We start from the raw sequence: 26,694 nt of genomic DNA on the forward strand, positions 1-26,694 counted from the left end.
GGTCCGAACAGAGGGTGAAAGGGCATCCCAGCAGGTAGTAACGGAGGGCAAGGACTGCCCACTTGATTGCCAGGCACTCTTTTTCAATGGTGCTGTAGCGCCCCTCATGCACTGACAGCTTCCTACTGATGTACAGCACTGGGCGGTTCTCCACCTCCTGGGACAAAACAGTCCCCAGCCCTCTGTCCAACGCATCCGTCTGTAACATAAAGGGGAGAGAAAAGTCAGGGGACTGTAACAGTGGCCCCCCCCACACAGTGCAGCCTTCACCTCAGAAAAAGCCCGCTGGCATTGCTTCGTCCACTGGACCAGATCTGGTGCCCCCTTTTTAGTGAGATCAGTCAGCGGGCTGGTGACGTCCGAATAATTAGGTATAAACCTATGATAGTAGCCAGCTAGCCCCAGGAACTGTCTCACCCCCTTTTTGGTCTTGGGCCTCGGGCAGGCCGCAATTGCTGCTGTCTTGTTAATTTGGGGACGCACCTGCCTGTTGCCCAAGTGGAAGCCCATATACCGTACTTCCACCCACCCAATCGCACACTTCTTTGGGTTGGCTGTGAGAGCCGCTCGCCTCAGCGACCTAAGGATGGCCCTCAGATGTTGTAGGTGCCGCAGTCAGTCATTACTATAGATAATGATGTCATCTAAGTATGCGGCCACGTAGGTGGCGTGGCGGCGGAGGACCCTATCCATCAGCCGCTGGAACATAGCGGGCACCCCAAATGGCCCAAAAGGAAGTGTGACAAACTGGTGTAAGCCAAACGGTGTGGAAAAGGCCATTTTTTCTCAGGATAATGGAGTCAAGCGGATCTGCCAATAACCCTTCGTCAAATCCAGTGTCGAGTAAAAGTGAACTGTGCCTAGTTGATCGAGCAACTCATCAATACGAGGCATTGGGTACGCATCGAATTTTGACACCGCGTTGACTTTTCTATAGTTTACACAGAACCGGACCGACCTGTCGGCCTTGGGTACCAAGACCACCGGGCTGCTCCAGTCACTGTGGGACTCCTCAACGATGCCCATTTCGAGCATGGCCTCAAGTTCTTCCCGAGCCACTTTTTTCTTGTGTTCGGGTAGCCGGTAAGGGCGGCTGCGTGCTACCACCCCCGGGGGCATCTCAATGTGGTGCTCTATGAGGTCAGTGCGGCTGGGCAGGGGCGAGAACACATCTGAAAATTCGGTCTGCAACTGGGCAACCTCCGCGAGTTGGTTCGGGGAGAGGTGGTCTCCACAGGGGACCGGAGAGGTACGTGATGCCAATGCTCCCTTTTGAACCTCCGACCCCAGCTCCGCCTTCTCCGGAACCACTGACACCAATGCCACGGGGACCTCCTCGTTCCAGAGTTTGAGTAGATTGAGGTGGTAAATCTGTAGCACCCCACCCCTGTCTGTTTGCCTCACCTCATAGTCGGCGTCCCCGACTCACCGTGTGACCTCAAAGGGTCCTTGCCACTTGGCGATTAATTTGGAGCTCGATGTGGGCAACAGTACGAGTACTTTATCTTCCGGTGTGAACTCCCTAAGGCGCGTACCCTTGTTGTACAGGCGGGTTTGCCATTCTTGAGCCTGCCGCAAATTGTCCTGGGTTAGGTGTGTGAGTGTGTGGAGTTTTGCGCGCAGGTCAATAACGCATTGAATCTCATTTTTACTTGGTGAAGGTCCCTCCTCCCAATTTTCTCGCAGCACATCTAAAATGCCGCGCGGCTTACGCCCATATAACAATTCGAATGGGGAGAACCCCGTGGAGGCTTGTGGGACCTCTCGCACTGCAAATAACAAGGGTTCGAGCCATTTATCCCAATTACATGCATCCTCGCTTACGAATTTCTTAATTATATTTTTGAGAGTGTGATTGAATCATTCGACTAAACTGTCCGTTTGTGGGTGATAAACGCTGGTGCGGATCGGCTTAATTCCTAATAACCCATACAGTTCTTTCAGTGTTCGTGACATAAACGAGGTGCCTTGATCAGTCAGAATCTCTTTCGGGATTCCAACTCGGGAGATGATGCGGAAGAGGGCTTCCGCAATACTGCGTTTTGAGCTATTGCGAAGATGCACTGCTTCCGGGTATCACGTTGCATAGTCCACTAGAACTAATATAAAGCGATACCCTCATGTTGACCGATCTAATGGCCCAATGAGATCCATCCCAATCCTTTCGAACGGGGTCTCGATTAATGGAAGAGGGCACAAAGGCGCTTTTGGAATGGCCGCTGGATTTACTAACTGACATTCGCGGCATGCCGTACACCACTTACGGACATTGCCGCGAATTCCTGGCCAATAGAACCGGGCCATTATTCGGGCTAGTGTTTTATCCTGCCCTAAGTGTCCAGCCATGGGATTAAAGTGAGCCGCCTGGAATACCAATTCCCGGTGGCTTTTTGGAATCAAAAGCTGCGTGATTTGTTCTTTAGTCTGAGTGTCCTGCATCACTCGGTATAATCTATCCTTCATAATTGAGAAGTAAGGGAAGGACGGAGTGGCGTTTGGCTGGAGCGTTTGACCATCGATTACATTCACTTGGTCAAACACATGCCGCAGAGTCTCGTCTCACGACTGCTCTAATGGAAAATCCACAAGGGATTCCCCAATAGAAGGAGGAAGAGCCTGTGGCTCCTCACTTTGACACAGAGATGACGTAGACGGCTCTGTGACAGCTGCTCCCGCCAGTGCGACACCGGGACCTCCCCCTGCGGAACTACGGCAGGACCCACTCTTCACTAAATAACTCATTAATTCCCCAAATCCCAGCCAATCAGTCCCCAAAATTATTGAGTGGGTAAGGCGAGGATTAACCACCGCCTTTACTCTAAATTTTTCCCCTCGAAAAAGAATGTGGACTGACACTAAAGGGTAGTTGTGAACATCCCCGTGCACACACACCTTCACCAACTGTGCTCCCCCCAATGCCTCATTTTGCACCAGGCTTTGGTGGATTGAGGTCTGATTACAGCCAGAGTCCACCAAAGTCTGATATCATACATGAAAATCCCTCACCTTTCGGCGAAATTCGCCGTTTTGAAATCAAAATGGGTGACCTACGTGAATCGTGTAGATCCGATGAGAAAAAAAAATTGGGGGGTGTTTGATATTGACCCAAAGGGCAAGGAGGTCGCTTTGCACCCATAGACAGTTTGTGCCGGTTTGCGCCTCCTCCTCCTGCTTTGATATTGACGCCATAGCGACGAGTACATCTCGCTGCGAAGGGCAAGCAGCATCATTTCGCGCCTCTTCTCCTGCTGGCCAGAGCGTGCACACATCAGTCAGAGTGCAGACCAGACCACTGGAAGCTGGATTGAGTCATTGGACTGAATTTCCTACTTTTTTCAAACTTTCCTGATTGCTATCAAAACAAACAAAACTTCCGGCTTGATTACGTCAGCATTCGAAAGAGGGCGCGCGGGTCTTTTGACAATCCCTGTGTCTGAAATTGCTCACTACTCACTATATAGGGCACTGTATAGTGGAGACACCATTTTGTAGTGCTGTCCGTGCTGAAAGAAATCAAATTAAAAGTCTCAAATTTGATTTAATAAAAGACAGCAGCAAAGAAGAAAGTATTCAGCCTTGATTTAAAAAGAACTGAAAGCTGCAGGTACTTCCATATCTTGGTAGGCTGAGTAGTATGCTGGGGCACCTCTTGCCAGCAGACCAGGATATCCAGAGGGAACTTGTGCGGTTCAGTGTTGACCTGACCATCCCCAGCTTCAAGGAGGGAGAGAGCTTTGTGGAGTGGTGGGGTCATGTCTTCGACAAACCAGACAAGTACCCCTCCCTGGGTGCACTGGTTAAGTGTTGCCTCTCCATCTTTCATGGACCTAGAGTCGAGTCCTCATTTAGTCTGATGAATGATGTAATTGATCAAAGGAGTGGCAACATGAACGTGGAAACATTTAATGCAATACAGACGGTCAAGTACACGCTGATGTCCAGGGGGAAGACAGCTATGCAGCTCTTTAGAAGGGAGGACGTGAAGTTTGGGGAAGTGGACAGAACATTGTGCAAGAACATTAACTCTGCAGCAGCCACATACAAACACCAGCAGAGGGTGAACAAGGAGGAAAAGCAGCAGCAGCAGAGCAAGTATGGCTCTCAAGCAACTTGCAGTGTTCAGCAGGCCAAGAAACAGACTGCTGAAGGAGAGAAGCGGGCAAGGCTGAAACGTGGCAACTCGGCGAAAGCAGGCCATGGAGACACTGGTGGTCCAGGCAAATAAAAGGAAAAGATGATCACTATTCCTTGTGTGTTCTCCACTTTCTTCTTTCTATTATTTGCATTTTTTTCCAGGGCATAATTTCACTATAACTACATGTATTTGAATTTGTATTTGTACTGTATGTCCTTGTGCAAATGTCAATACAGTATACTTAGTAAGGAGGCTATAATATTTATTCTGGGGGAGGACCCCCCAAACAAAATAAAACAACACCAGAGGCCCCGTCACCACTCGTGCACCCTTCTCACCTTTTTCACCCCTGACCCGTTTTCATGCCTGTGATATGTATCCCCTTGGACACTCACCGGTATGCAATACGCTCCGGCCCGATCGAGGGCGGCTCCTGGCGCATCGGGGATCCGAACCACCACGCCCACCTCCATTGCCGAGCACTGCTGTTGGAGGTGGCCTGGCTCCCTGCAGCGCCAGCAAACCGGCCCAGGCTTCCTCTCTGCACTGGTGCTCTGGGGCTCACTCACCTGAGGGGGGGGAGAGACAGACACAGAAGGGAGAAACGGGAGGGCACCGCGGGTGCGGCAGGCCAGCTGGAGTGACATCGGCCCCCGTGGTGGGGGAACGGGGCGAGGACGAGACACAGGAGGGGAGAGAGAGAGAGAGAGAGGAGAGGGAAGAAGAGGTTGTCTGCTGTCTTGCCGTCGGGACAGCCGCCAAATGGTCCTCCGCCAGTTCGATGGCCTGATCCAGCGACGCCGGGTGGTGGCACTAGACCCACTCTGCGGTTCCTGCTGGTAGGTGAGCGATGAACTGCTCCAGTACCACCTGATCAATGATTCCCTCGGTGTCGCGGTTGTCGGCCCTCAACCACCACCAGCAGGCGTCCCGGAGTTGCTGGCCAAACGCGAACGGCTGGCCGACTTCCTCCAAGCGCAGCGCTGTCGCTGCTGTTCAGGGGTGCGCCCCACACGCTGGAGGACGGCCCGACGGAGGTCCGCATAGACCAGCCGGTGGTTGGCGGGGAGCTGTAGCGCGGCCAGCTGCGCCTCGCCCGTTAGCGGGGGAGGAGGCACGCCGCACGCTGTTCCACCGGCCAGCCCGAGGCCTCTGCTACCTGCTCGAAGAGCGTGAGGAAGGCCTCAGGGTTGTCCTACAGGCCCATCTTTGTTAGGGTGAGGGGGAAGGGCCCGTGGAGGTGATGGACCCCGCCGACATGAGGAGGTGCCTGAACGCCTGTCAATCTTCCTGCTGTGCCAACACCAGGGCCTCGAACTGTTGCTCTTGCTCCTTCCGGAGGGCGACTAGCGCCTGGTGCTGGCTCTGCTGGGCCGTGGCAAGGGCGTGGACCAGGTTGGCAAAAGGGGAGGACTCCATGGGGCTGTTCTTCTTCTGCGCTCCAGTCCCAGGTTTCAGCACCACTGTGGCAGTTTGTAGGAGTGGGAGGAGCACAGAAGACGGCAGGCCAGAACTGAGTTTCGTAACTCTTTTTATTTTGACACTTTTTCAGTTGTCTTTTGCACATTCTCGTACACACACAGACACGCGCACGCACATCAGGTGTCTGGTTGGGGAGAGAGCTCCTCCTCTGCTCTCGCTTTCTCCTTAAATAGGGCGCGGTCACTGGGGAAGACACACAAACACACGTTAATCAACATCAGGTGCAGTGATTCTGCTACTTACCTTCCCTGACTCCGCCCTCCGGTCACAGACCGACGCTTGACCACATCCCTGCTGCCACAATAACTTTCACTTTCTTAAAAACAGTGGGGCAAAAAAGTATTTAGTCAGCCACCAATTGTGCAAGTTCTCCCACTTAAGATGAGAGAGGCCTGTAATTTTCATCATAGGTACACTTCAACTATAAGAGACAGAATGGGGGGAAAGAATCCAGGAAATCATATTGTAGGATTTTTAATGAATTAATTGGTAAATTCCTCGGTAAAATAAGTATTTGGTCACCTACAAACAAGCAAGATTTCGGGCTCTCACAGACCTGTAACAACTTCTTTAAGAGGCTCCTCTGTCCTCCACTCGTTACCTGTATTAATGGCACCTGTTTGAATTCGTTATCAGTACAAAAGACACCTGTCCACAACCTCAAACAGTCACACTCCAAACTCCACTATGGCCAAGACCAAAGAGCTGTCAAAGGACACCAGAAACAAAATTGTAGACCTGCACCAGGCTGGGAAGACTGAATCTGCAATAGGTAAGCAGCTTGGTGTGAAGAAATCAACTGTGGGAGCAATTATTAGAAAATGGAAGACATACAAGACCACTGATAATCTCCCTCGATCTGGGGCTCTACGCAAGATCTCACCCCGTGGGGTCAAAATGATCACAAGAACGGTGAGCAAAAATCCCAGAACCACACGGGGGGACCTAGTGAATGACCTGCAGAGAGCTGGGACCAAAGTAACAAAGGCTACACACTATGCCACCAGGGACTCAAATCCTGCAGTGCCAGATGTGTCCCCCTGCTTAAGCCAGTACATGTCCAGGCCCGTCTGAAGTTTGCTAGAGAGCGTTTGGATGATCCAGAAGAGGATTGGGAGAATATCATATGGTCAGATGAAACCAAAATAGAACTTTTTGGTAAAAACTCAACTTGTTGTGTTTGGAGGAGAAAGAATGCTGAGTTGCATCCAAAGAACACCATACCTACTGTGAAGCATGGGGGTGGAAACATCATGCTTTGGGGCTGTTTTTCTGCAAAGGGACCAGGACGACTGATCCATGTAAAGGAAAGAATGAATGGGGCCATGTATTGTGAGATTTTGAGTGAAAACCTCCTTCCATCAGCAAGGGCATTGAAGATGAAACGTGGCTGGGTCTTTCAGCATGACAATGATCCCAAACACACTGCCCGGGCAACGAAGGAGTGGCTTCGTAAGAAGCATTTCAAGGTCCTGGAGTGGCCTAGCCAGTCTCCAGATCTCAACCCCATAGAAAATCTTTGGAGGGAGTTGAAAGTCCGTGTTGCCCAGTGACAGCCCCAAAACATCACTGCTCTGGAGGAGATCTGCATGGAGGAATGGGCCAAAATACCAGCAACAGTGTGTGAAAACCTTGTGAAGACTTACAGAAAACGTTTGACCTCTGTCATTGCCAACAAAGGGTATATAACAAAGTTTTGAGATGAACTTTTGTTATTGACCAAATACTTACAGTATTTTCCACCATAATTTGCAAATAAATTCCTTAAAAATCAGACAATGTGATTTTCTGGATTTTTTTTCTCATTTTGTCTCTCATAGTTGAGGTATACCTATGATGAAAATTACAGGCCTCTCATCTTTTTAAGTGGGAGAACTTGCACAATTGGTGACTGACTAAATACTTTTTTGCCCCACTGTAACTGATGGAAAATATTGAACTTTTTCACAACATTCTAATTTTTTGAGATGCACTAGTATAATTCCTTGCCTAATGTTGCCTATTTGCTGATCACCTCTTATGATTTTACAATTACTGCCTGCTTTTTCTGGTTTGTCTGCTTCAATTATGGATACAGTCATGAAATTGTGAGTGGCCATATATTGTCCATTTACAGAGTTTCAGCTCTTGGCTGCGATGTTATTTGTGATTCCTGTATTGAAACTGAGAATGCTGCACCGTATACTGTTTTGATGTTGACTGAATGCTCATCTTCTGTCAGCCAGATGTCACTATGAGTATATGTAGACCCTGAGGCATTGGTTGTGTTTGTTTTTGTTCTGCAAAGTGGAAATTGGAATGACAGTTGACAGGCTGAATACAAAGGCAGTTTTTACTTGTTTAAACCCTGTGGGGTTATGTTTATGTAGAAATGCTGTGGATGACACTGTAGCACATCTGACAAACTATATAACAAGCGTGTTGATAGTCCCATTCTGTCTGAACAGGCCATGCTTCCATCTGTTAATGACCCTAGTGCCCTGGTAGTGCTCCACATGATTGTAGAACCAGAGTTAAAATATACCTTCTGTTTCACAGATTTAATGATTAAGTGCTTTTACTTTCTTAATAAAGCCCTTCTCATTTAAACCTTCTTTTTTTTGGTCATACTAATACAACCCCGATTCCAAAAAAGTTGGGACAAAGTACAAATTGTAAATAAAAACGGAATGCAATGATGTGGAAGTTTAAAATTTCCATATTTTATTCAGAACAGAACATAGATGTTTATCAAATGTTTAAACTGAGAAAATGTATCATTTAAAGAGAAAAATTAGGTGATTTTAAATTTCATGACAACACATCTCAAAAAAGTTGGGACAAGGCCATGTTTCCCACTGTGAGACATCCCCTTTTCTCTTTACAACAGTCTGTAAACGTCTGGGGACTGAGGAGACAAGTTGCTCAAGTTTAGGGATAGGAATGTTAACCCATTCTTGTCTAATGTAGGATTCTAGTTGCTCAACTGTCTTAGGTCTTTTTTGTTGTATCTTCCGTTTTATGATGCGCCAAATGTTTTCCATGGGTGAAAGATCTGGACTGCAGGCTGGCCAGTTCAGTACCCGGACCCTTCTTCTACGCAGCCATGATGCTGTAATTGATGCAGTATGTGGTTTGGCATTGTCATGTTGGAAAATGCAAGGTCTTCCCTGAAAGAGACGTCGTCTGGATGGGAGCATATGTTGCTCTAGAACCTGGATATGCCTTTCAGCATTGATGGTGTCTTTCCACATGTGTAAGCTGCCCATGCTACATGCACTAATGCAACCCCATACCATCAGAGATGCAGGCTTCTGAACTGAGCGCTGATAACAACTTGGGTCGTCCTTCTCCCCTTTAGTCCGAATGACACGGCGTCCCTGATTTCCATAAAGAACTTCAAATTTTGATTCATCTGACCACAGAACAGTTTTCCACTTTGCTACAGTCCATTTTAAATGAGCCTTGGCCCAGAGAAGACGTCTGCACTTCTCGATCATGTTTAGATACGGCTTCTTCTTTGAACTATAGAGTTTTAGCTGGCAACGGCGGATGGCACAGTGAATTGTGTTCACAGATAATGTTCTCTGGAAATATTCCTGAGCCCATTTTGTGATTTCCAATACAGAAGCATGCCTGTATGTGATGCAGTGCCATCTAAGGGCCCGAAGATCACGGGCACCCAGTATGGTTTTCCGGCCTTGACCCTTAAGCACAGAGATTCTTCCAGATTCTCTGAATCTTTTGATGATGATATGCACTGTAGATGATATGTTCAAACTCTTTGCAATTTTACACTGTCGAACTCCTTTCTGATATTGCTCCACTATTTGTCGGCGCAGAATTAGGGGGATTGGTGATCCTCTTCCCATCTTTTACTTCTGAGAGCCGCTGCCACTCCAAGATGCTCTTTTTATACCCAGTCATGTTAATGACCTATTGCCAATTGACCTAATGAGTTGCAATTTGGTCCTCCAGCTGTTCCTTTTTTGTACCTTTAACTTTTCCAGGCTCTTATTGCCCCGTCCCAACTTTTTTGAGAAGTGTTGCTGTCATGAAATTTCAAATGAGCCAATATTTGGCAGGAAATTTCAAAATGTCTCACTTTCGACATTTGATATGTTGTCTATGTTCTATTGTGAATACAATATCAGTTTTTGAGATTTGTAAATTATTGCATTCTGTTTTTATTTACAATTTGTACTTTGTCCCAACTTTTTTGGAATCGGGGTTGTATAACACATTGGATTGCATTGCATTTAACATGTACAAACATAGGACTGCTACTCATTAATAATAATTTAAAAATACTACTAGAGTGGCAACTACAATTATCAAAACCTTAACGATCTTTTGGCCATTGCAAAAGTAGAGAAGACTTTCAATACATAAATTGTGCATGAATAATTACTCAAGCTTCCGCTGGAAAAAATGAGTTTGTTCCTGATTACTTAGCGGATCAGATCACGTGACACCATTCCACAAGTATTGACACCTTTTGTACACAGTTATCAAAACCATTCCACAATTATCGACACCCAGATGATTATTAATAAAAAAATAATAATAATCGGTATGTGGTATTAACAAAACAGTTTTTACTTAAAATTTGTTTTACATTGACTTATATTTAGCACAAAATATCTCATCATCTCGTTATCTCTAGCCGCTTTATCCTCCTACAGGGTTGCAGGCAAGCTGGAGCCTATCCCAGCTGACTACGGGCGGAAGGCGGGGTACACCCTGGACAAGTCGCCAGGTCATCACAGGGCTGACACATAGACACAGACAACCATTCACACTCACACCTACGGTCAATTTAGAGTCACCAGTTAACCTAACCGGCATGTCTTTGGACTGTGGGGGAAACCGGAGCACCCGGAGGAAACCCACGCGGACACGGGGAGAACATGCAAACTCTGCACAGAAAGGCCCTCGCCGGCCACGGGGCTCGAACCCGGACCTTCTTGCTGTGAGGCGACAGCGCTAACCACTACACCACCGTGCTGCCTCTGAATACTTCAAGCATGTAATTTTTTATATGCTAGGAATTTAATTCTGATCTAATTCTGTTTATTGCAATAGGATTCCAAATACTCTATAAACATACCATTCTGTTATGAGTCAGAAAAAAAAATTATTATAAATCACAGCACTTTTATTTTTAAAAGTACTTCATTTACTTCAAAAATGTTGCACAAATATCAATCCATAACAGTTGTAAATGTCACTTAATTCCACAGGGTGTCGATAATGGTGGACACCGGTGAAAATGAACACTATTATTGAAACATCACTTGACTTCTCATGTGCATTTAGATGCAAAATGGTGACTGTCAAATGAAAGAGTAAGAAACAAAGTAGGTTTCAACAAGGAGATCATGAAATATCAGTGAATTTGATCAGTAAAAACATGTCCATGATCTTTCCGCCATGCTTACCGTACCTGCGATGATAACATCCAGGTTTTTCTCAACTTGACGATCGTGCTAAAAAAATATTCCATCTCAGGTAACAAGCTGTGTCATCAGACCACACAATCAAAGGGGTGGGGGTCTTCCAGTTGATTAATTAACCAATAATAACTATTGTAACTGAAACTCACCTTTGTAAAATTGTTTTTTATTGGTAAATCTGAAAAGGTGTCGATAATTATAGGCTGTTGATAATTGTAGCTGCTGCTCTACTACTACTAATAATAATAATAATAATAATAATAATAATGTGTTAGTAACCTTTTTCTTTCCCTTTCTTTCACAGGGCAGAGTTATGGGACAAAAGTGGACTGGATGGACTCCATGGTGAAGGAGGTGGCTTTATGGCAAAGAATGATGGATTCACCAAATGAGTGGGTGGAGGATGTGTTGCCTTTGAGAATGTTGACAACAGCAAAAAATACATGGAAATAACATTGTTTGTAACTGTCAAAATGCAAGAATATACACTGAGCACTTTATTAGGAATACTATACTAATACTGAGGAGGGCTTCCCTTTGCTCTCAAAACAGCCTCAATTCTTTGTGTCATGGATTCCACAAGATGTTGGAAACATTCCTTTGAAATTCTTGCCCATGACTGCATCACACAATTCCTGCAGATTTTTCAGGTGCACTTTCATGTTGCGAATCTCCTGTTGTACCACATCCCAGAGGTGTTTTATTGGAATCAGATCTGGTGATTGGAAAGGCCACTGAAGAATACTAAACTCCTTGCCATGTTCATGAAACCAGTTTGAGATGACTTGTGCTTTGTGATATGATACATTATTATGCTGGAAGTAGCCAGTAGAAGATGGTAACTTGTGGCCATGAAGGGATACACATGGTCAGCAACAGTCCACAAATAGGCTGTGTCATTCAAGCAATGTATTAAAGTATTAACAGGCCCAAACTGTGCCAAGAAAACATTCCCCACACCATTATACCACCCCCACCAGCCTGGACTGTGTACACAAGGCAGGTTGGGTCCATGGATTCATGCTATTGGTGCTAAATTCTGGTCTTATTATCTGTGTGCCTCAGCAGAAATAAAAATTCATCATACCAAGCTATGTTTTTCCAGTCTTGAACTGTCCAGGTGAGTCTGTGCCCACTGCAGCCTCAGCTTTCTGTTCTTGGCTGACAGAAGTGGAACCTGATGTGGTCTTCTGCTGTTGTTGCCCATCCCCTTCAATGTTTGATGTGTTGTGCGTTTTGAAATGCTTTTCTGCTCACCATAATTTGAGTGGTTATCTGAGTTATTGTAGTCTTTCTGTCAACTTGAACCAGTCTGACCATTCTCTGTTGACCTCTTTTATCAACAAGGCCTTTTTGTCTGTAGAACTGCTGCTCACTGAATTTTTTTTTTTTTCTTTTTTGCACCATTCTCAGTGAACTCTGTTGTGAGTGAAAATCCCAAGAGTTCAGCAGTATGGATACTCAAACCAGCCTGTCTGGCATCAACAACTATGCCATGATCAAAATCAGATTCACGTTTTTTCTCCATTATGACAGTTCATGTGAACATTACCCAAAGCTTCTGGACTCTATCTGCATAATCTTATGCATTTCACTGCTGCCACACGATTGCCTGATTAGATAATTGCATGAACGACTAGGTGTACAGCTGTTCCTAATAAAGTGTTCAGTAAGTGTATGAATATTTTTTGTAATTACATTGCTCAGCACTTCTAATCATATAGTAACATCAAACAACTGAATGCATATTATATTAACCTTTTTATAACCACCTTGCTGATATATAAAAAGCATCTCATTCACATAGCTTTAGATTGTGGAGGATATTTGAATAAATTCACAGCATTTTGTGTCACCTATTTTATCATACCTATTGTTATTTTAACTGAAATTTTAAATTCACCTAATAAATAATTGTTTTACTTGACTGTTTATTTAATGTAATCCATATTTTTATACTTCCACCATGAGGTGGTATAATGTTAACTGAGCAGAAAAATTCATTCGATTTTAGAATTGATCCAAACAGGGTCAAGGTCCCTGTCAGAGTGCAGGCAATTACAGATGTATAGGCGGGGAGAGCGGGGTGCAAACTGGTAACAAAGCCAAATCGTGAGACAGAAAGCATAGTCAGAGAGCAGGCAAGGGTTGGTCGATCAGTAAACAGGACAATGGAGACAAGACAGGTAGTGTAAACAAAGAGAAAGTGAGGGTCAGAAGTAGGAGAAGCAGGCAGAGAATGAAAGGCTTGGTATGAAGTGGAGAAAAACAGAACGATACTTCACACTGAAGGTGTGTGAGGAGCTTAAGTAGCATGACTGATAATTAGTGAAATGAACGACAGCTGATGTTAATAGGCCGGTGGCAGGGGGCACTGTGCACTTGGGGAGTTGTAGTTCTGAGTGTCCATGTTTCTAGTCTGGCTAGTGCTGTCATTCTCAATAGCATTACTGACAGAACACCCCCCAAGGAGCTCCTGGGGCACCCTCTACCTCTAGGTGCAGGTTTGTCAGGATGTTGTGCATGAAACTCCTGTTTGAGCAAAGGGTCCAGAATGTCCTTGGCTCCCACCCAGCTTTGTTCCTTAGGTCCATAGCCCTCCCAGTCTACCAGGTATTCAACTTAACCTCTTCTGCATCTTGAATCAAGTATTCTGTTCACCTGGTAGATGGGCTCACCTAAGTTGAGTGCTGGGTTTTCTTGGCAAGAGGGCCTGGACTGGCAGGTTTCAAACTGGAAACATGGCATGTGGGTGATATCCTGCTGTGAGGGGGAAGTTCTAATCTGTATGATACGTCGTTGATGCTGCCGAAGTACCTTGAATGGTCCGATGTACCGTGGCTGTAGTTTTCAACAGGTATTGGGTTCCCTAAGGTTCCTTATGGACACCCATACCCTGTCACCAGGAGAGAAATCTGGATGGTCACCCCTATGCTTGGCTGCATACTCTTTATATTTGGCATTAACGATTTCAATGAGTTGGTGTACCTCCTTCCATATTGCTTGGCTGCGGGAAAATCAGTCTTCAACTGCTTGTACTTGTACTGGTGCATCATCCCAGGGAAATAGGGATGGCTGGTAGTTGAGTATGCACTGAAAAGGTGTTAGTTGAGTCACGGAGTGTTTAAGTGAGTTTTGTGCATACGCGGCCCATGGGAGGAATCGAGACCAGTCCCCCTGGCCCGTTTCACTTGACCATTGGATTGTGGGTGATAACCAGATGTGAGACTTACTGACAGTCCTAATTGTTCCATGAAGCAAGACTAAAACTGAGATAAACTGGGGATCCCGGTCACTGACTATGTCCTCCGGGCTGCCATAGTACCTGAATACCTGTTGGAATAATAGTTCTGCTGTTTGGAAAGCTGTGGGGATGCTGGGTAATGGGATGAGTTTCAGTGCTTTGGAGAATCTGTCAATGGTTGTCATGATGGTGGTGTTGCCTTGGGGGGGAGGTCAGTAATGAAGTCAATGGCTAGGTGGGACCAGGGTCTTTGAGGTATTGGGAGCGGACACAGTTTGCCAGCAGGAGGGGTTCTGGGAACTTTTGCTTGGGCACACTCAGAGCAGAAGGTGATGAACTGGTTAATTTCTGTGAGCATATTCTCCCACCAGTACTTGTTCTTGAACATCTGATGTGTTTGTTGGCTGCCAGGATGTCCCGTGGCGGAAGATGTATGAGCCCAAGTGATGAGTCAACCTCGGAGATGTTTCAGGACGTAAAGAAGGCCTGGCAGAAGATTGATGGGGCTTGCCCATGGTTGGGAGTTCTTTATTTCTTGGTCTGGGTCCCAGGTGATAGATTGGACAAAGCAATTGGATGGAAGAATGGGGTGAGTGACAGAATCTTGACATGACGAGTTGAAGGTATGGGATAGGGCATCTGCCTTGGTGTTTGAGCCAGGGTGGAACGAGATTAGTAAAATTGAAATGAGTGAAGAAAAGCGCCCATCTGGCTTGATGTGGCTTTAATCTGTCTGCCTTTTTAAGATATTCGAGGTTCTTATGATCGATCAGAATCACAAAGGGATGCGTGGCTCCCTCCAGCCAGTGTCTCCACTCCTCTAATATTAGTTTGATAGCAAGTAACTCTCTGTTCCCAATGTCATAATTTCTCTCTGCAGACATGAGGTTTTTTTAAAAGAAAGCCACTGGGTGGAGCTTGTGTTTCTCACCGAAGGGCTGAGATAAGATTCCTCCTACCCCAGTATCAGATGCATCAACCTCTACTATGAATGGCTTGGCTGGGTCAGGGTGCTGCAGAACTGGAGCAGAGGTGAAAGCGTGCTTGAGTCAATTGAATGCTTCTTCTGCCGAAGGGTTCCACTGAAGGCATTTGGGTCCCTTCTTAAGCAGGGCCGTCAGAGGAGTGGCAATCATGCTGAAGCCTCTAATGAAACAGCGATAAAAGTTGGCAAAGCCTATGAATCACTGAAGGTCCTTAACAGATGTGGGTGCTGGCCAGGATGTGACGGCAGACACCTTGGCAGAATCCATGCTGACTCCTCCTGCACTGATGCTATAGCCCCCAAAGGAGATTTGTCTCTGATGGAATTCACATTTCTCTGCCTTCACATAGAGATAGTTTGCCAGCAGGCGCTGGAGGACAGCTTGGACATGTTCCAGGTGGCTCTTTTTGTAGGGAGAGTAGATTAAGATGTCGTCAATATAGGCAATCACGAACTTGCCTAGCATGTCCCTTAGCAAGTCATTGATTAGACACTGGAACACACTAGGCACCAAAGAAAGGCCATAGGGCATTATCCAGTACTCAAAATGGCCAGCAGTTGTGCTGAAGGCGGTCTTCCATTCATCGCCCTTCTTTATTCTGATGAGGTTATAGGCACTGTGTAGGTTGAGCTTTGAGAACTCTTGGCAGATCTGACTTGTTCTAGAGCTGAGGGAACAAGAAGAGGATAGGGATACTTGACAGAGACTTGATTTAATCCTCTGTTGATACATGGCCAGAGGCCACCACCTCGTTTCTCTGATGTGGGAGACTTTGAAGGACAGATGTAACCCTGTTTAAGGGCCTCTTGGATATATTCCTCCATGGCAGTGTGTTCCTTCTGAGACGAGGGATAGATGCAACCACGTGGAGGTGACATGCTTGGTAGTAGATTAATGGCACAGTCATAAGGTCGGTGCGGTGGTAGCCCGCAGGCCTTCTCTTTGCTAAAAACTTCTTTCAAGTCCAGATAGCACTCAGGAACATTCTCCATGGAACATTCTCTGAACTCTCGACTGAGGTGGAGGAGAGACTGATTTGGGGACGTGAGAGACAATTCTGAAAGCAGGTGGCTGACCATTGCAGAATTTCTTTATTCTGCCAAGAAATAAGTGGATCATGAAGCTGTAACCAGGGATAACCAAGAATGACATTATGATTAACCGGTGTGATCACAGAGGGAGACAAGCTCCGAGTGAAGTGCCCCCACCTGAATATGAACAGGAGCAGTGTGAGTAGTGACCAGACCATCACCTATTGGTCCTCCATCGATGGTTCTAATGCTGAGTGGACTTTGCAGAGGGGTTGTGGGCAGGTCGAGCTTCTGGATGATTGTGCTGTTGATGAAGTTCCCCTCTGTCTCCGAGTCAACAGAAGCAGACAGAACATGTTTGGAGGATGCCAATTTTAACAACACTGGAACTTTAAAGGATTTTGTATTGAATTTTCTCACCAGACTCACTGCGTGGGCTGGGCTTTCAGCTGGGCTGGTGTGAGATGGACAGACAGGACACTAATATGATGCTCAGAACTCCCACAGTAAAAGCAAAGACCCTCCTTCCTGTCTTTCACGTTTTGCATGCTTCAAACAGGTGTGGGGAAACCTCCATGGGTGTAGTGTCCTCTGAAGGTGGAACAGGTTTGGAGCTTTCCTTAATCGAGGGTCGATGAGTCAATAAATGATCTAGTCATATAGCTAGGTCAATGAGGGAGTCCAGCATTAGTTGTTCATCTCTACATGCCAGTTCACTGAGAATTTCAGGTTGAAGAACTTGGTGGAACAATGTTTAATGCTGGCTCATTCCATCCACTGGCTGCCACTAGTGTTCTAAAGTCCAGGGCACTGCTTGAGATCCGTGCTCGAGATCCCTGAGAGATAATGAGCAAACTTTCACCGACTTCGATTCCTTCAGATTCGTGGTTGAACAATCTTGAATAACTTGAAATGTTCATACGAAGTCATGTGCTCACCGCCATTTTTCCAAATGGTGCTTGCCAATTGTAATGGCTTGCCAGTGAGGAAAGAAAGAAATTTAGTGATCTTGTGTTCATTACAAAGATGAGGCCTAGTGGTGAAGTACATGGAGCACTGAAGTAAGAATCCCTTACAAGCGAGAGCATTCCTAGCATATTTCTCCCGAATGGGAAGTTGTAAGGCAGGACTGGGAAAAGCCTTAGGATGCGCTAGGAGGGCCTGCAACATCACAGTTGTGAGCTGTGCCATTTGGGTGTTGAGGTCTGCAAGCATCTGTTAGTGTTCTCCTAGAAGTCATCTTTGAGCATTCAATGCAGTTTGCTTCGCCTCTTCTGCTACATCCATGATAGGCGAAGTATCCTGTCAGAGTGCAGGCACTTACAGTATGGATGTATGCGCAGGGGAGAGTGGGGTGCAAACTGGTAACAAAGCCAAATCATGAGACAGAAAGCGTAGTCTGAGAGTAGGCGATTGTGGCAGCACGAGGCGTAAAGTATGGATTAAGACAGTGTAAAGGATTTAATTTGTTGCCAGACAACACCACCCTGGGAATTTCACTCAGGGAAATATTTTGGATATGATGACCCCCAAAAGAAACACAAAAGGGCACTTAGGTTCATTAGCAAGTGAGACAGAGACAGCAGTTCAAGAATACAAAAATACAAATTTTATTATTAAACAAGTTAAGTTTTGTTTTAAAAAGAATAAAATACCACTCGCTCTGGGACAATCAAGAGAAAACCAATCAGGGCTGAGACTCACAGGGCCAGGCGGTGCAAATAAAAAGGGGAATCCCAGGAACACCCCGCCCGAAGCAATTAAATAGGAAGCAAAAACCACCCGACATGCAAAACACAACACAAGGGGAACACCATCACCAGGACACCAATCCACCACTGTAGACTCGGCACCTGAATGGGGGGAGAAACCAGGGAGCAATGGGTTAAAAGTGAAAACAAACTATGTAATAAAGAAGAGAAATAAAGAAATTAAATTTAAACAAAAACCAGAAGAAAAAAAAAAAACACTAGCAAATCAAGTAATTAAACAAAAATCTACAGAATCAATTGAAATGCAAAATCCAATAACCTAAATAAACACAAATTAATCCCAATTCCAGGTTACAACAAAACCAATTACCAAAGAAACTAAGGAATGTACCAATAGACAAACAAATAAAGGAACAGAATAACTAAATCACCACGCTGTTCTCTTACACATGCGTACACACACACACACACACACACACAGATAAGACATGGCTTGACTTAATTAAAAGCCAGTGTTACTGAGCCACAGCTTCGCCTGGGGAGCACTGGCACACCATGGAAGCAACTGGCCTGCTGAATAGTCAGAGCCAGGCAAAGCAACCAGAGGCAAAGCAACCAGAAGCCAAGTTGGCTGTGGCAAGGCCATGCATGCCCAACGCAAAACAAAGCGAAGCAGCGCAATGCGGTGCAAAGTAACGCAAAGCAAAATAATGCAGAGCAAAAACAACTTAAGGCAAAGCAGCAGTGGTTTCTTGCAGGGTTGCCGGCTTTACGCCGCTGCTAGACTACCTTTACCTTGCAATACAAACATAAGCAACTTACAATGGCTGGAGGAGGAAGCTAAAGCCACCGCACTACATACCAGTCAGGCAGTCCAAGACAACACAGCGTGGAGTGGAGGGAGCGACGCTACACGAGAGCTACCTGTAAACAACCACACAGGTTGCTGCAGGTGCAACGCCACAACAGAGGACACATGAAAATAGCGCACCTACCAGCAGCGAACAGTGAGAGGCATAAGGAGCGGTGAGCAGCATGCAGCCAGCAGCAACACCCAAGCAAACTTCTATGACACAAAAATTACTAAAATGAGCACTGGATAGACAACGGGAGAGAGAAGGCCTACCTGTCGCCACACGAAAACGGAAGTAGAAGACTCCAGGACGTGACGTAACTCAGCCTCTGGCAAGCGAGAGGCAGACAGGTGTTCTCTGCTCACCTTTATGCAGCATTCTCATGCAGCATTCTCATGCAGCGATTGGCTGGGATCGGAACCCAGCTGAACGTCACTAGGACAAATCACTGCATACTGCCACACAAGGGTCGGTTGATCAGTAAACAGGGCAATGGAGACAAGACGGGTAGCATAAACAGAGATAAAGCAAGGGTCAGAAATACAAGAAATAGGCAGAGAATGAAAGGCTTGGTATGAACTGGAGAAACACAGAACAATACTTCGTTGAAGGTGTGCGAGTGAGGAGCTTAAGTAGCGTGACTGATAATTAGTGAAATGAATGACAGCTGATGTTAATAGGCTGGTGACAGGGGGCGCTGTGCTCTTTGGGAGTTGTAGTTCTGTATGTCCATGTTTGTACTCTGACTAGTGCTATCGTTCTCAATGGCATTACTGACAGTCACAAGATCAATTATTTTTTTCTTCAAGTGCTTCCTTCCTGATTTTTGTAAGGGGACTTGAGGCATATAAATTATTAACAAGAAGGAACAGACCCTTTGGCAGTGAAGGCATTCCCATCCACACCACTGGCATCAAGTTCTACTTATGCTAAAAAGCTGGGCTCACATGGAAATTTTATGAAATGCTTAAAACAAGTCACACAGGACTTGTCTCATGAAGCAGGATTTATTGTTTAGCTAACTTTCAGTTTGGTGGTCTATTTCTTAATAGATTACATCACGATTATATATTATGATGCACACACAATCTGCATTATGACAGGTTTAGGATCACAGACTGTAAAAAGCTGTTGAATTAGCTGTCAGAATTTTTTCCTTTATGCTATTAAGCTTCTACAGTGGTAATAGTTTTACCACTTAAAAATTTATGGATTTAGGAGCATATATTGTTAAATGGTCACTTGATGGTTATTTAGAAGTAGTCAAGAAGCCTTTATTTGTCATATGTACACTCAAACACAGACTTAAGCACACAGTGAAATTTAACCTCTGCATTTAACCCATCTGAAGCAGTGAACACACATACCGTATAAACACAAGTGAGCAATGAGCACACACCTATCCATAGCAGTAGGCAGCTATGCTACAGCGCCCGGGGAGCAGTTGGGGGTTAGGTGCCCTTGCTCAAGGGCACTTCAGCCCAACCTCAAGCCATGGTTGCCCCATGTTAACCTAACCTGGGGATTATTTAGAAATAATAATCCCTTGGGTTTCTTGTTATCAGGATAGAGGCACACTTAATTAGCATTGTGTGGTAAGTTGGAGTTGGTTTATAGTGTGTGTGTGTGTGTGTGTGTGTGTGTGTGTGTGTGTGTGTGTGTGCGCGCGTGCGCAATTGGAAACAGATGTGAATAATTAGAAGTCAGATGAGCTTGAACGTGCCAGTAAGACAGTCATTTGCTGATTCTGGTGCTGACATGACAGCGGTCATTTCCCATTAACCCACTTTGGCCATAAAACGGACTTTTAAAGGGCATGCAGCTTGAGCTATATTTATAAAATCATTATCAGTGAAATAATAATAATAAACATAATGAGACAAAACAGGACAAACATCAAGAGGGTTGAATACTTTTGCAAGACATTGTAATTACATGAAAGCTTATATTTCACTGATTTCTCTGCTTGCCCTCCCCTGCTTGGGCTCCATAACACTTTTTGCTGGTTACAGCAAGATCACAGAATTTCACTTGGCTCTAAATTAGAAATATACTCAGGGCCTGCATCACTGTTGTAAAACACATAGACACATCTTTTATCAAAAAGGCACAGTTGGAGCTGCCAGAGACTACACAAACCACCCTAGAACTCATGATTATATTTCTGCTAGAGTATATTGTGACAGAGGTGGACTCCTGCCAGCTCATTTTGACAACTTTTTTTTTTAATTGCAGAAAGAATTGCTGCAGCTCTCTCTTTTATTTTAAATATTAAATTCAGGCATAGAAGAATGGAACAGCAATTACTTAGCATCTGACACTTTTTTTTTTTTTTTTTTTTTTTTAAATACAGTACCTGCTAGTGTTACAACTAAAGAATAGGCTAAAGAGATTTAACCAACAACCGATCCATTGAGCCACTGAATGTGCAACTCAGGACTCAGGGCTGTTTTGGGCTGTTTCACAATCAGGGTATATTTTGGGTCCACAATAGACCAAAAATCAAACCTCAGATTTTTGTTTTTCCTCTGGAAACAAACTACAGAATTTCAGAGCTACAGGTCATATACTGAGCATGTTCTTTGTGGTGAGAACACAGCATATAGTGTATTTTTAAAACTGATCCACTTTCGTATAGTCCATAAGAGTAAGGTGTACAAAGTGAAAAACTGTTGAAATGTATGTGATTTTAAGTCCAATTTTCAAGTACTGTTCAGCAATATTTGTACATAGAGGTAACTGTAGTAATAACTGAAGTGGTGACGATCCTTATGGTTTTCCAGAGAGGACATTTTTTGACAGACACAAATTTCACCCACATGTCAAGCACTGCTGCAAATGTGTCTCACATCTGTTTCAAGTCATGTTTTTTACCGTGCAACAACAGAGTATTCTGCTTCAAAAGAGAAATATTTTCTGAAGCAATCATTTACAACCTCATCATATGAGGAGTGATTTCCAGAGAGAACATTTTTGACAGATACAGGATCCTATCTGAGGCACTTAGTTTACAAAAGAATTTCTGACTTCCACTTAAATATCTTTCTATTGTGAATGAAAGTATATGTCCCAAAGAAAATAAATTCAGTATTGCATTTTTTTTTTAGCACTAACTAGGTCTAGTTAGTGCTAAAAAAAAATGCAATACTGAATTTAACCAGTAAAATTTAAGTGCAATAATTAAATTAGAATTAAATTAAATGACCACAAGGTCAAAACTGAGCCTACATTTGACTTTTAAACATATTTATAAGAACTTATAAGAGATGTTACTGCTGTAGGGAGGACCAGTGTGTCTCTGTAAAATATAAGGAACTCCAGCATATGCATACACACACAGTGTCTTGCAAAATTATTCATCCCCACTGTGTTTGTCCTTTTGTTCTGTTTTGTCGCATTACAAGCTGGAATTAAAATGGATTTTTGGAGGGTGAGCACCATTTGATTTACACAACATGCCTACAACTTTAAAGGTGAAAATTGTTGTTTTATTGTGACACAAACAACAATTAAGATGAAAAAACAGAAATCTGGAGTGTGCATAGGTATTCACCCCCCCCCCCCCCCCCCCAAAAAAAAAAAAAAAAGAAAAAAAAAGTCTAAGTCAACACTTTATAGAGCCACCTTTTGCTGCAATTACAGCTGCAAGTCTCTTGGCGTATGTCTCTATTAGCTTAGCACATCTAGCCACTGCGATTTTTGCCCATTCCTCAAGGCAAAACTGCTCCAACTCCTTCAAGTTAGATGAGTTGTGTTGGTGTACAGCAATCTTCAAGTTATGCCACAGATTCTCAATTGGATTGAGGCCTGGGCTTTGATTAGGCTATTCCAAGACATTTAAATGTTTCCCTTTAAACCACTCTAGTGTAGCTTTAACATTATGTTCAGGGTCATTGTCCTGCTGGAACATCCCAGTCTCAAACCTCTGGCTGACTCAAACAGGTTTTCCTCCAGAATTGCCCTGTATTTAGTGCCATTCATCTTTCCTTCACACCTCACCAGCTTTCCTTTCCCTGCAGATGTAAAACATCCCCACAACATGATGCTGCCACTACCATGCTTCACTGTAGGAATGGTGTTCTGTGTCACACACTGAAGTGGGTGAAATTCCTACAACTGTCCACTGTAGGAATGGTGTTTGCGCCACACATGGCATTTCCCATGACGGCCAAAAAGATCAATTGTAGTCTCATTTGATCAGATAATCTTCTTCCATATGTTTGGGGAGTCTGCTACATGCCGTTGAGGAAACTCCAAACATGTTTTCTTTAAGCAATGACTTTTTTCTGGCTACTCTTCCATAAAGCCCCGCTCTGTGCAGTGTATGGCTTAAAGTGGTCCTATGGACAGATACTCCCATCTCCGCTGTGGAACTTTGCAGCTCCTTCAGTGTTATCTTTGGTGTCTTTGTTGCATCTCTGATTAATGCCCTTCTTGCCCGGTCTGTGAGTTTTGGTGAGCAGCCTTCTCTTGTCAGGTTTGTAATGGTGCCATTCTTTCCATTTTGCTTTAATGGATTTAATAGTGCTCCCTGGGATATTCAAAGTTTGGGATTTTTAAAAATTTTTTATAATCCAACCCTGATCTATACTTCACAACTTTGTCTCTGACCTGTTTGGAGTGCTCCTTGGTTTTCATGTTGCTTGCTTGTCACAATAAAAGAATGATTTGCACCTTTAAAGTTGTAGGCATGTTGTGTAAATCAAATGGTGCTAACCCCCCAAAAAATCCGTTTTAATTCCATCTTGTAATGCAACAAAACAGCCCAAACACCAAGGGGGATCAATATTTTTGTAAGACACTGTGTTTATAATGAGGAGTGTGTGTGTGTGTGTGTGTGTGTATATATATATATATATATATATATATATATATACACACACACAAAACACCGATTCCAAAAAAGTTGGGACAAAGTACAAATTGCAAATAAAAACGGAATGCAATGATGTGGAAGTTTCAAAATTCCATATTTTATTCAGAATAGAACATAGATGACATATCAAATGTTTAAACTGAGAAAATGCTCAGTTTAAACATTTGATATGTCATCTGTGTTCTATTCTGAATAAAATATGAAATTTTGAAACTTCCACATCATTGCATTCCATTTTTATTTACAAATTGTATTTTGTCCCAACTTTTTTGGAATTGGGGTCAGACATACATACATACATACATACATACATACATACATACGTATGTGTATATATACACATACGTATGTATGTATGTATGTATGTATGTCCGACCCCAATTCCAAAAAAGTTGGGACAAAGTACAAATTGTAAATAAAAACAGAATGCAATGATGTGGAAGTTTCAAAATTCCATATTTTATTCAGAATAGAACACAGATGACATGTCAAATGTTTAAACTGAGAAAATGTATCATTTAAAGAGAAAAATTAGGTGATTTTAAATTTCATGACAACAGCACATCTCAAAAAAGTTGGGACAAGGCCATGTTTACCACTGTGAGACATCCCCTTTTCCCTTTATAACAGTCTGTAAATGTCTGGGGACTGAGGAGACAAGTTGCTCAAGTTTAGGGATAGGAATGTTAAACCATTCTTGTCTAATGAAGGATTCTAGTTGCTCAACTGTCTTAGGTCTTTTTTGTCGTATCTACTGTTTTATGATGTGCCAAATGTTTTCTATGGGTGAAAGATCTGGACTGCAGGCTGGCCAGTTCAGTACCCGGACCCTTCTTCTACGCAGCCATGATGCTGTACAGTAATTGATGCAGTATGTGGTTTGGCATTGTAATGTTGGAAAATGCAAGGTCTTCCCTGAAAGAGACGTCGTCTGGATGTTGCTCTAGAACCTGGATATACCTTCCAGCATTGATGGTGTCTTTCCAGATGTGTAAGCTGCCCATGCCACACGCACTAATGCAACCCCATACCATCAGAGCAGTTCATGTGGAGAAAACCACCAACATCCCAGAGTTGAAGCTGTTCTGTACAGAGGAATGGGTTAAAATTCCTCCAAGCTGGTGTGCAGGACTGATCAACAGTTACCGGAAATGTTTAGTTGCAATTATTGCTGCACAAGGGGGTCACACCAGATCCTGAAAGCAAAGGTTCACATAATTTTGCCACTCACAGATATGTAATATTGGATCATTTTCCTCAATAAATAAATGACCAAGTAGAATATTTTTGTCTCATTTGTTTAACTGGGTTTTCTTTATCTACTTTTAGGACTTGTGTGAAAATCTGATGATGTTTTTGGTCATATTTATGCAGAAATATAGACAATTCTAAAGGGTTCACAAACTTTCAAGCACCACTGTATCTGAATCCCATTGAGAATCTGTGGCATTGTTTGAAAACTGCTGTCAACAAACAACATTTAGCCAACATCAAGGAAATGGAGTAAATCTTCCAGGAGGAATGGGTGAAAATCCCTCTCAGTGCTCAAAGCTGGTAGGAACTTATCCCAACAAACCTAAAGTTGTTATCAGGGCTTGAAATTCACAGTGGTCTGGTTGCCCGAGGTGACTTAATTTGTCATTTGGCGGGTAATTCCTGTCACTAGGCAGCCCGGCTGGCTAGCTGAAAATAAAAAATATATATGAAGCGAAGATTCAGACTAGGGCTATGCGATATATCGAATATACTCGATATATCTCCGAAAATTCTGTGTGAGATACATAAAATTATTATATCGTAACTATCGATACGATATCGATCATAACTATTTATGGTCATCTGCCAACTTGCGTTTGTTTCGTGTTTGTTGCGTTTGTTTAAAACCTTTTCCGGTGGTTTTCTCCCTGTACCTCAGGCAGTAACGTGAGAGGCTGCCTAAGGGTAAAAAAAACAATAACGTCACACACTCGCCAACCAATCCCGGGTGACATCTAGGTGCTGAAAGGAACTTGCGGGAAGATTTTCTAGTTTCGGTCAGTGTTGCCAGATTGGGTGGTTTTGAATTCTACTTTGCGGGCAAAAAATGGCTTGGGCTGGTTGACAAAATTGGGCAGGTCTGACATTAGTTCAGCGGGTTTTTATCAGATGTTTATATAGTTTCACTACCACTAGAAAGCAGAGATGGGAGAGAATGTAAACACCTAAGCCGAATGATGTTCTTGAATATGCGAAGGAAATCAGGAAAAACAGCTCTCTTTGGTCAACTGAGGCAAGTCAGAGACCTAGTTTACCCAGCACCCCTTAGGTATTTTAAACAACCAAAATCAAGCATTGGCCTAAATTAATCATTAACAATAAACATTAATCTCATTAAGTATTATTTAAACAAAAAAATGTCAATGTAACTGTAAGACTAATATGAATGTGTGTAATGTAGTGCAGAAACTGAACTCATAAACTAGTAAGTAAGAGTGACGCAATCCATTCTCCATTTTCTCTTCTCATGTTACATTCAGCCATGCATCTGAGCCTAACTTTTTTTTTTAATTGAAGTATATAAAACAGGGGGCGGCACGGTGGTGTAGTGGTTAGCGCTGTCGCCTCACAGCAAGAAGGTCCTGGGTTCGAGCCCCGGGGCCGGCGAGGGCCTTTCTGTGTGGAGTTTGCATGTTCTCCCCGTGTCCGCGTGGGTTTCCTCCGGGTGCTCCGGTTTCCCCCACAGTCCAAAGACATGCAGGTTAGGTTAACTGGTGACTCTAAATTGACCGTAGGTGTGAATGTGAGTGTGAATGGTTGTCTGTGTCTATGTGTTAGCCCTGTGATGACCTGGCGACTTGTCCAGGGTGTACCCCGCCTTTCGCCCGTAGTCAGCTGGGATAGGCTCCAGCTCGCCTGCGACCCTGTAGAAGGATAAAGCGGCTAGAGATGATGAGATGAGA

General features: G+C 44.1%; 1 protein-coding gene across 11 annotated transcripts in view; it reads left to right on the forward strand.

Moving 5' to 3' along the window:
* Nucleotides 1–25,024, forward strand: part of sytl2b (synaptotagmin-like 2b) — a 107,175-nt gene extending 82,151 nt beyond the window's left edge. For 8 of the 11 annotated variants that reach the window (XM_060943781.1, XM_060943782.1, XM_060943783.1 and 5 more), the window contains 3 exons: nucleotides 11,357–11,444; nucleotides 14,708–14,885; nucleotides 24,743–25,023. In XM_060943781.1, the coding sequence (XP_060799764.1) occupies nucleotides 11,357–11,444; nucleotides 14,708–14,885; nucleotides 24,743–24,955 (479 nt within the window). In that variant the 3' untranslated portion in view covers nucleotides 24,956–25,023. Of the gene's footprint in view, nucleotides 1–11,356; nucleotides 12,921–14,707; nucleotides 14,886–24,742 lie in introns of those variants that run through there. The other 3 variants (XM_060943787.1, XM_060943785.1, XM_060943786.1) reach the window with 2 other exon arrangements.
* The last annotated feature ends 1,670 nt before the right edge of the window (nucleotides 25,025–26,694 follow it).

The sequence above is a fragment of the Neoarius graeffei genome, chromosome 17 (genome assembly GCF_027579695.1).
Source record: "Neoarius graeffei isolate fNeoGra1 chromosome 17, fNeoGra1.pri, whole genome shotgun sequence".
NCBI lineage: Eukaryota > Metazoa > Chordata > Actinopteri > Siluriformes > Ariidae > Neoarius > Neoarius graeffei.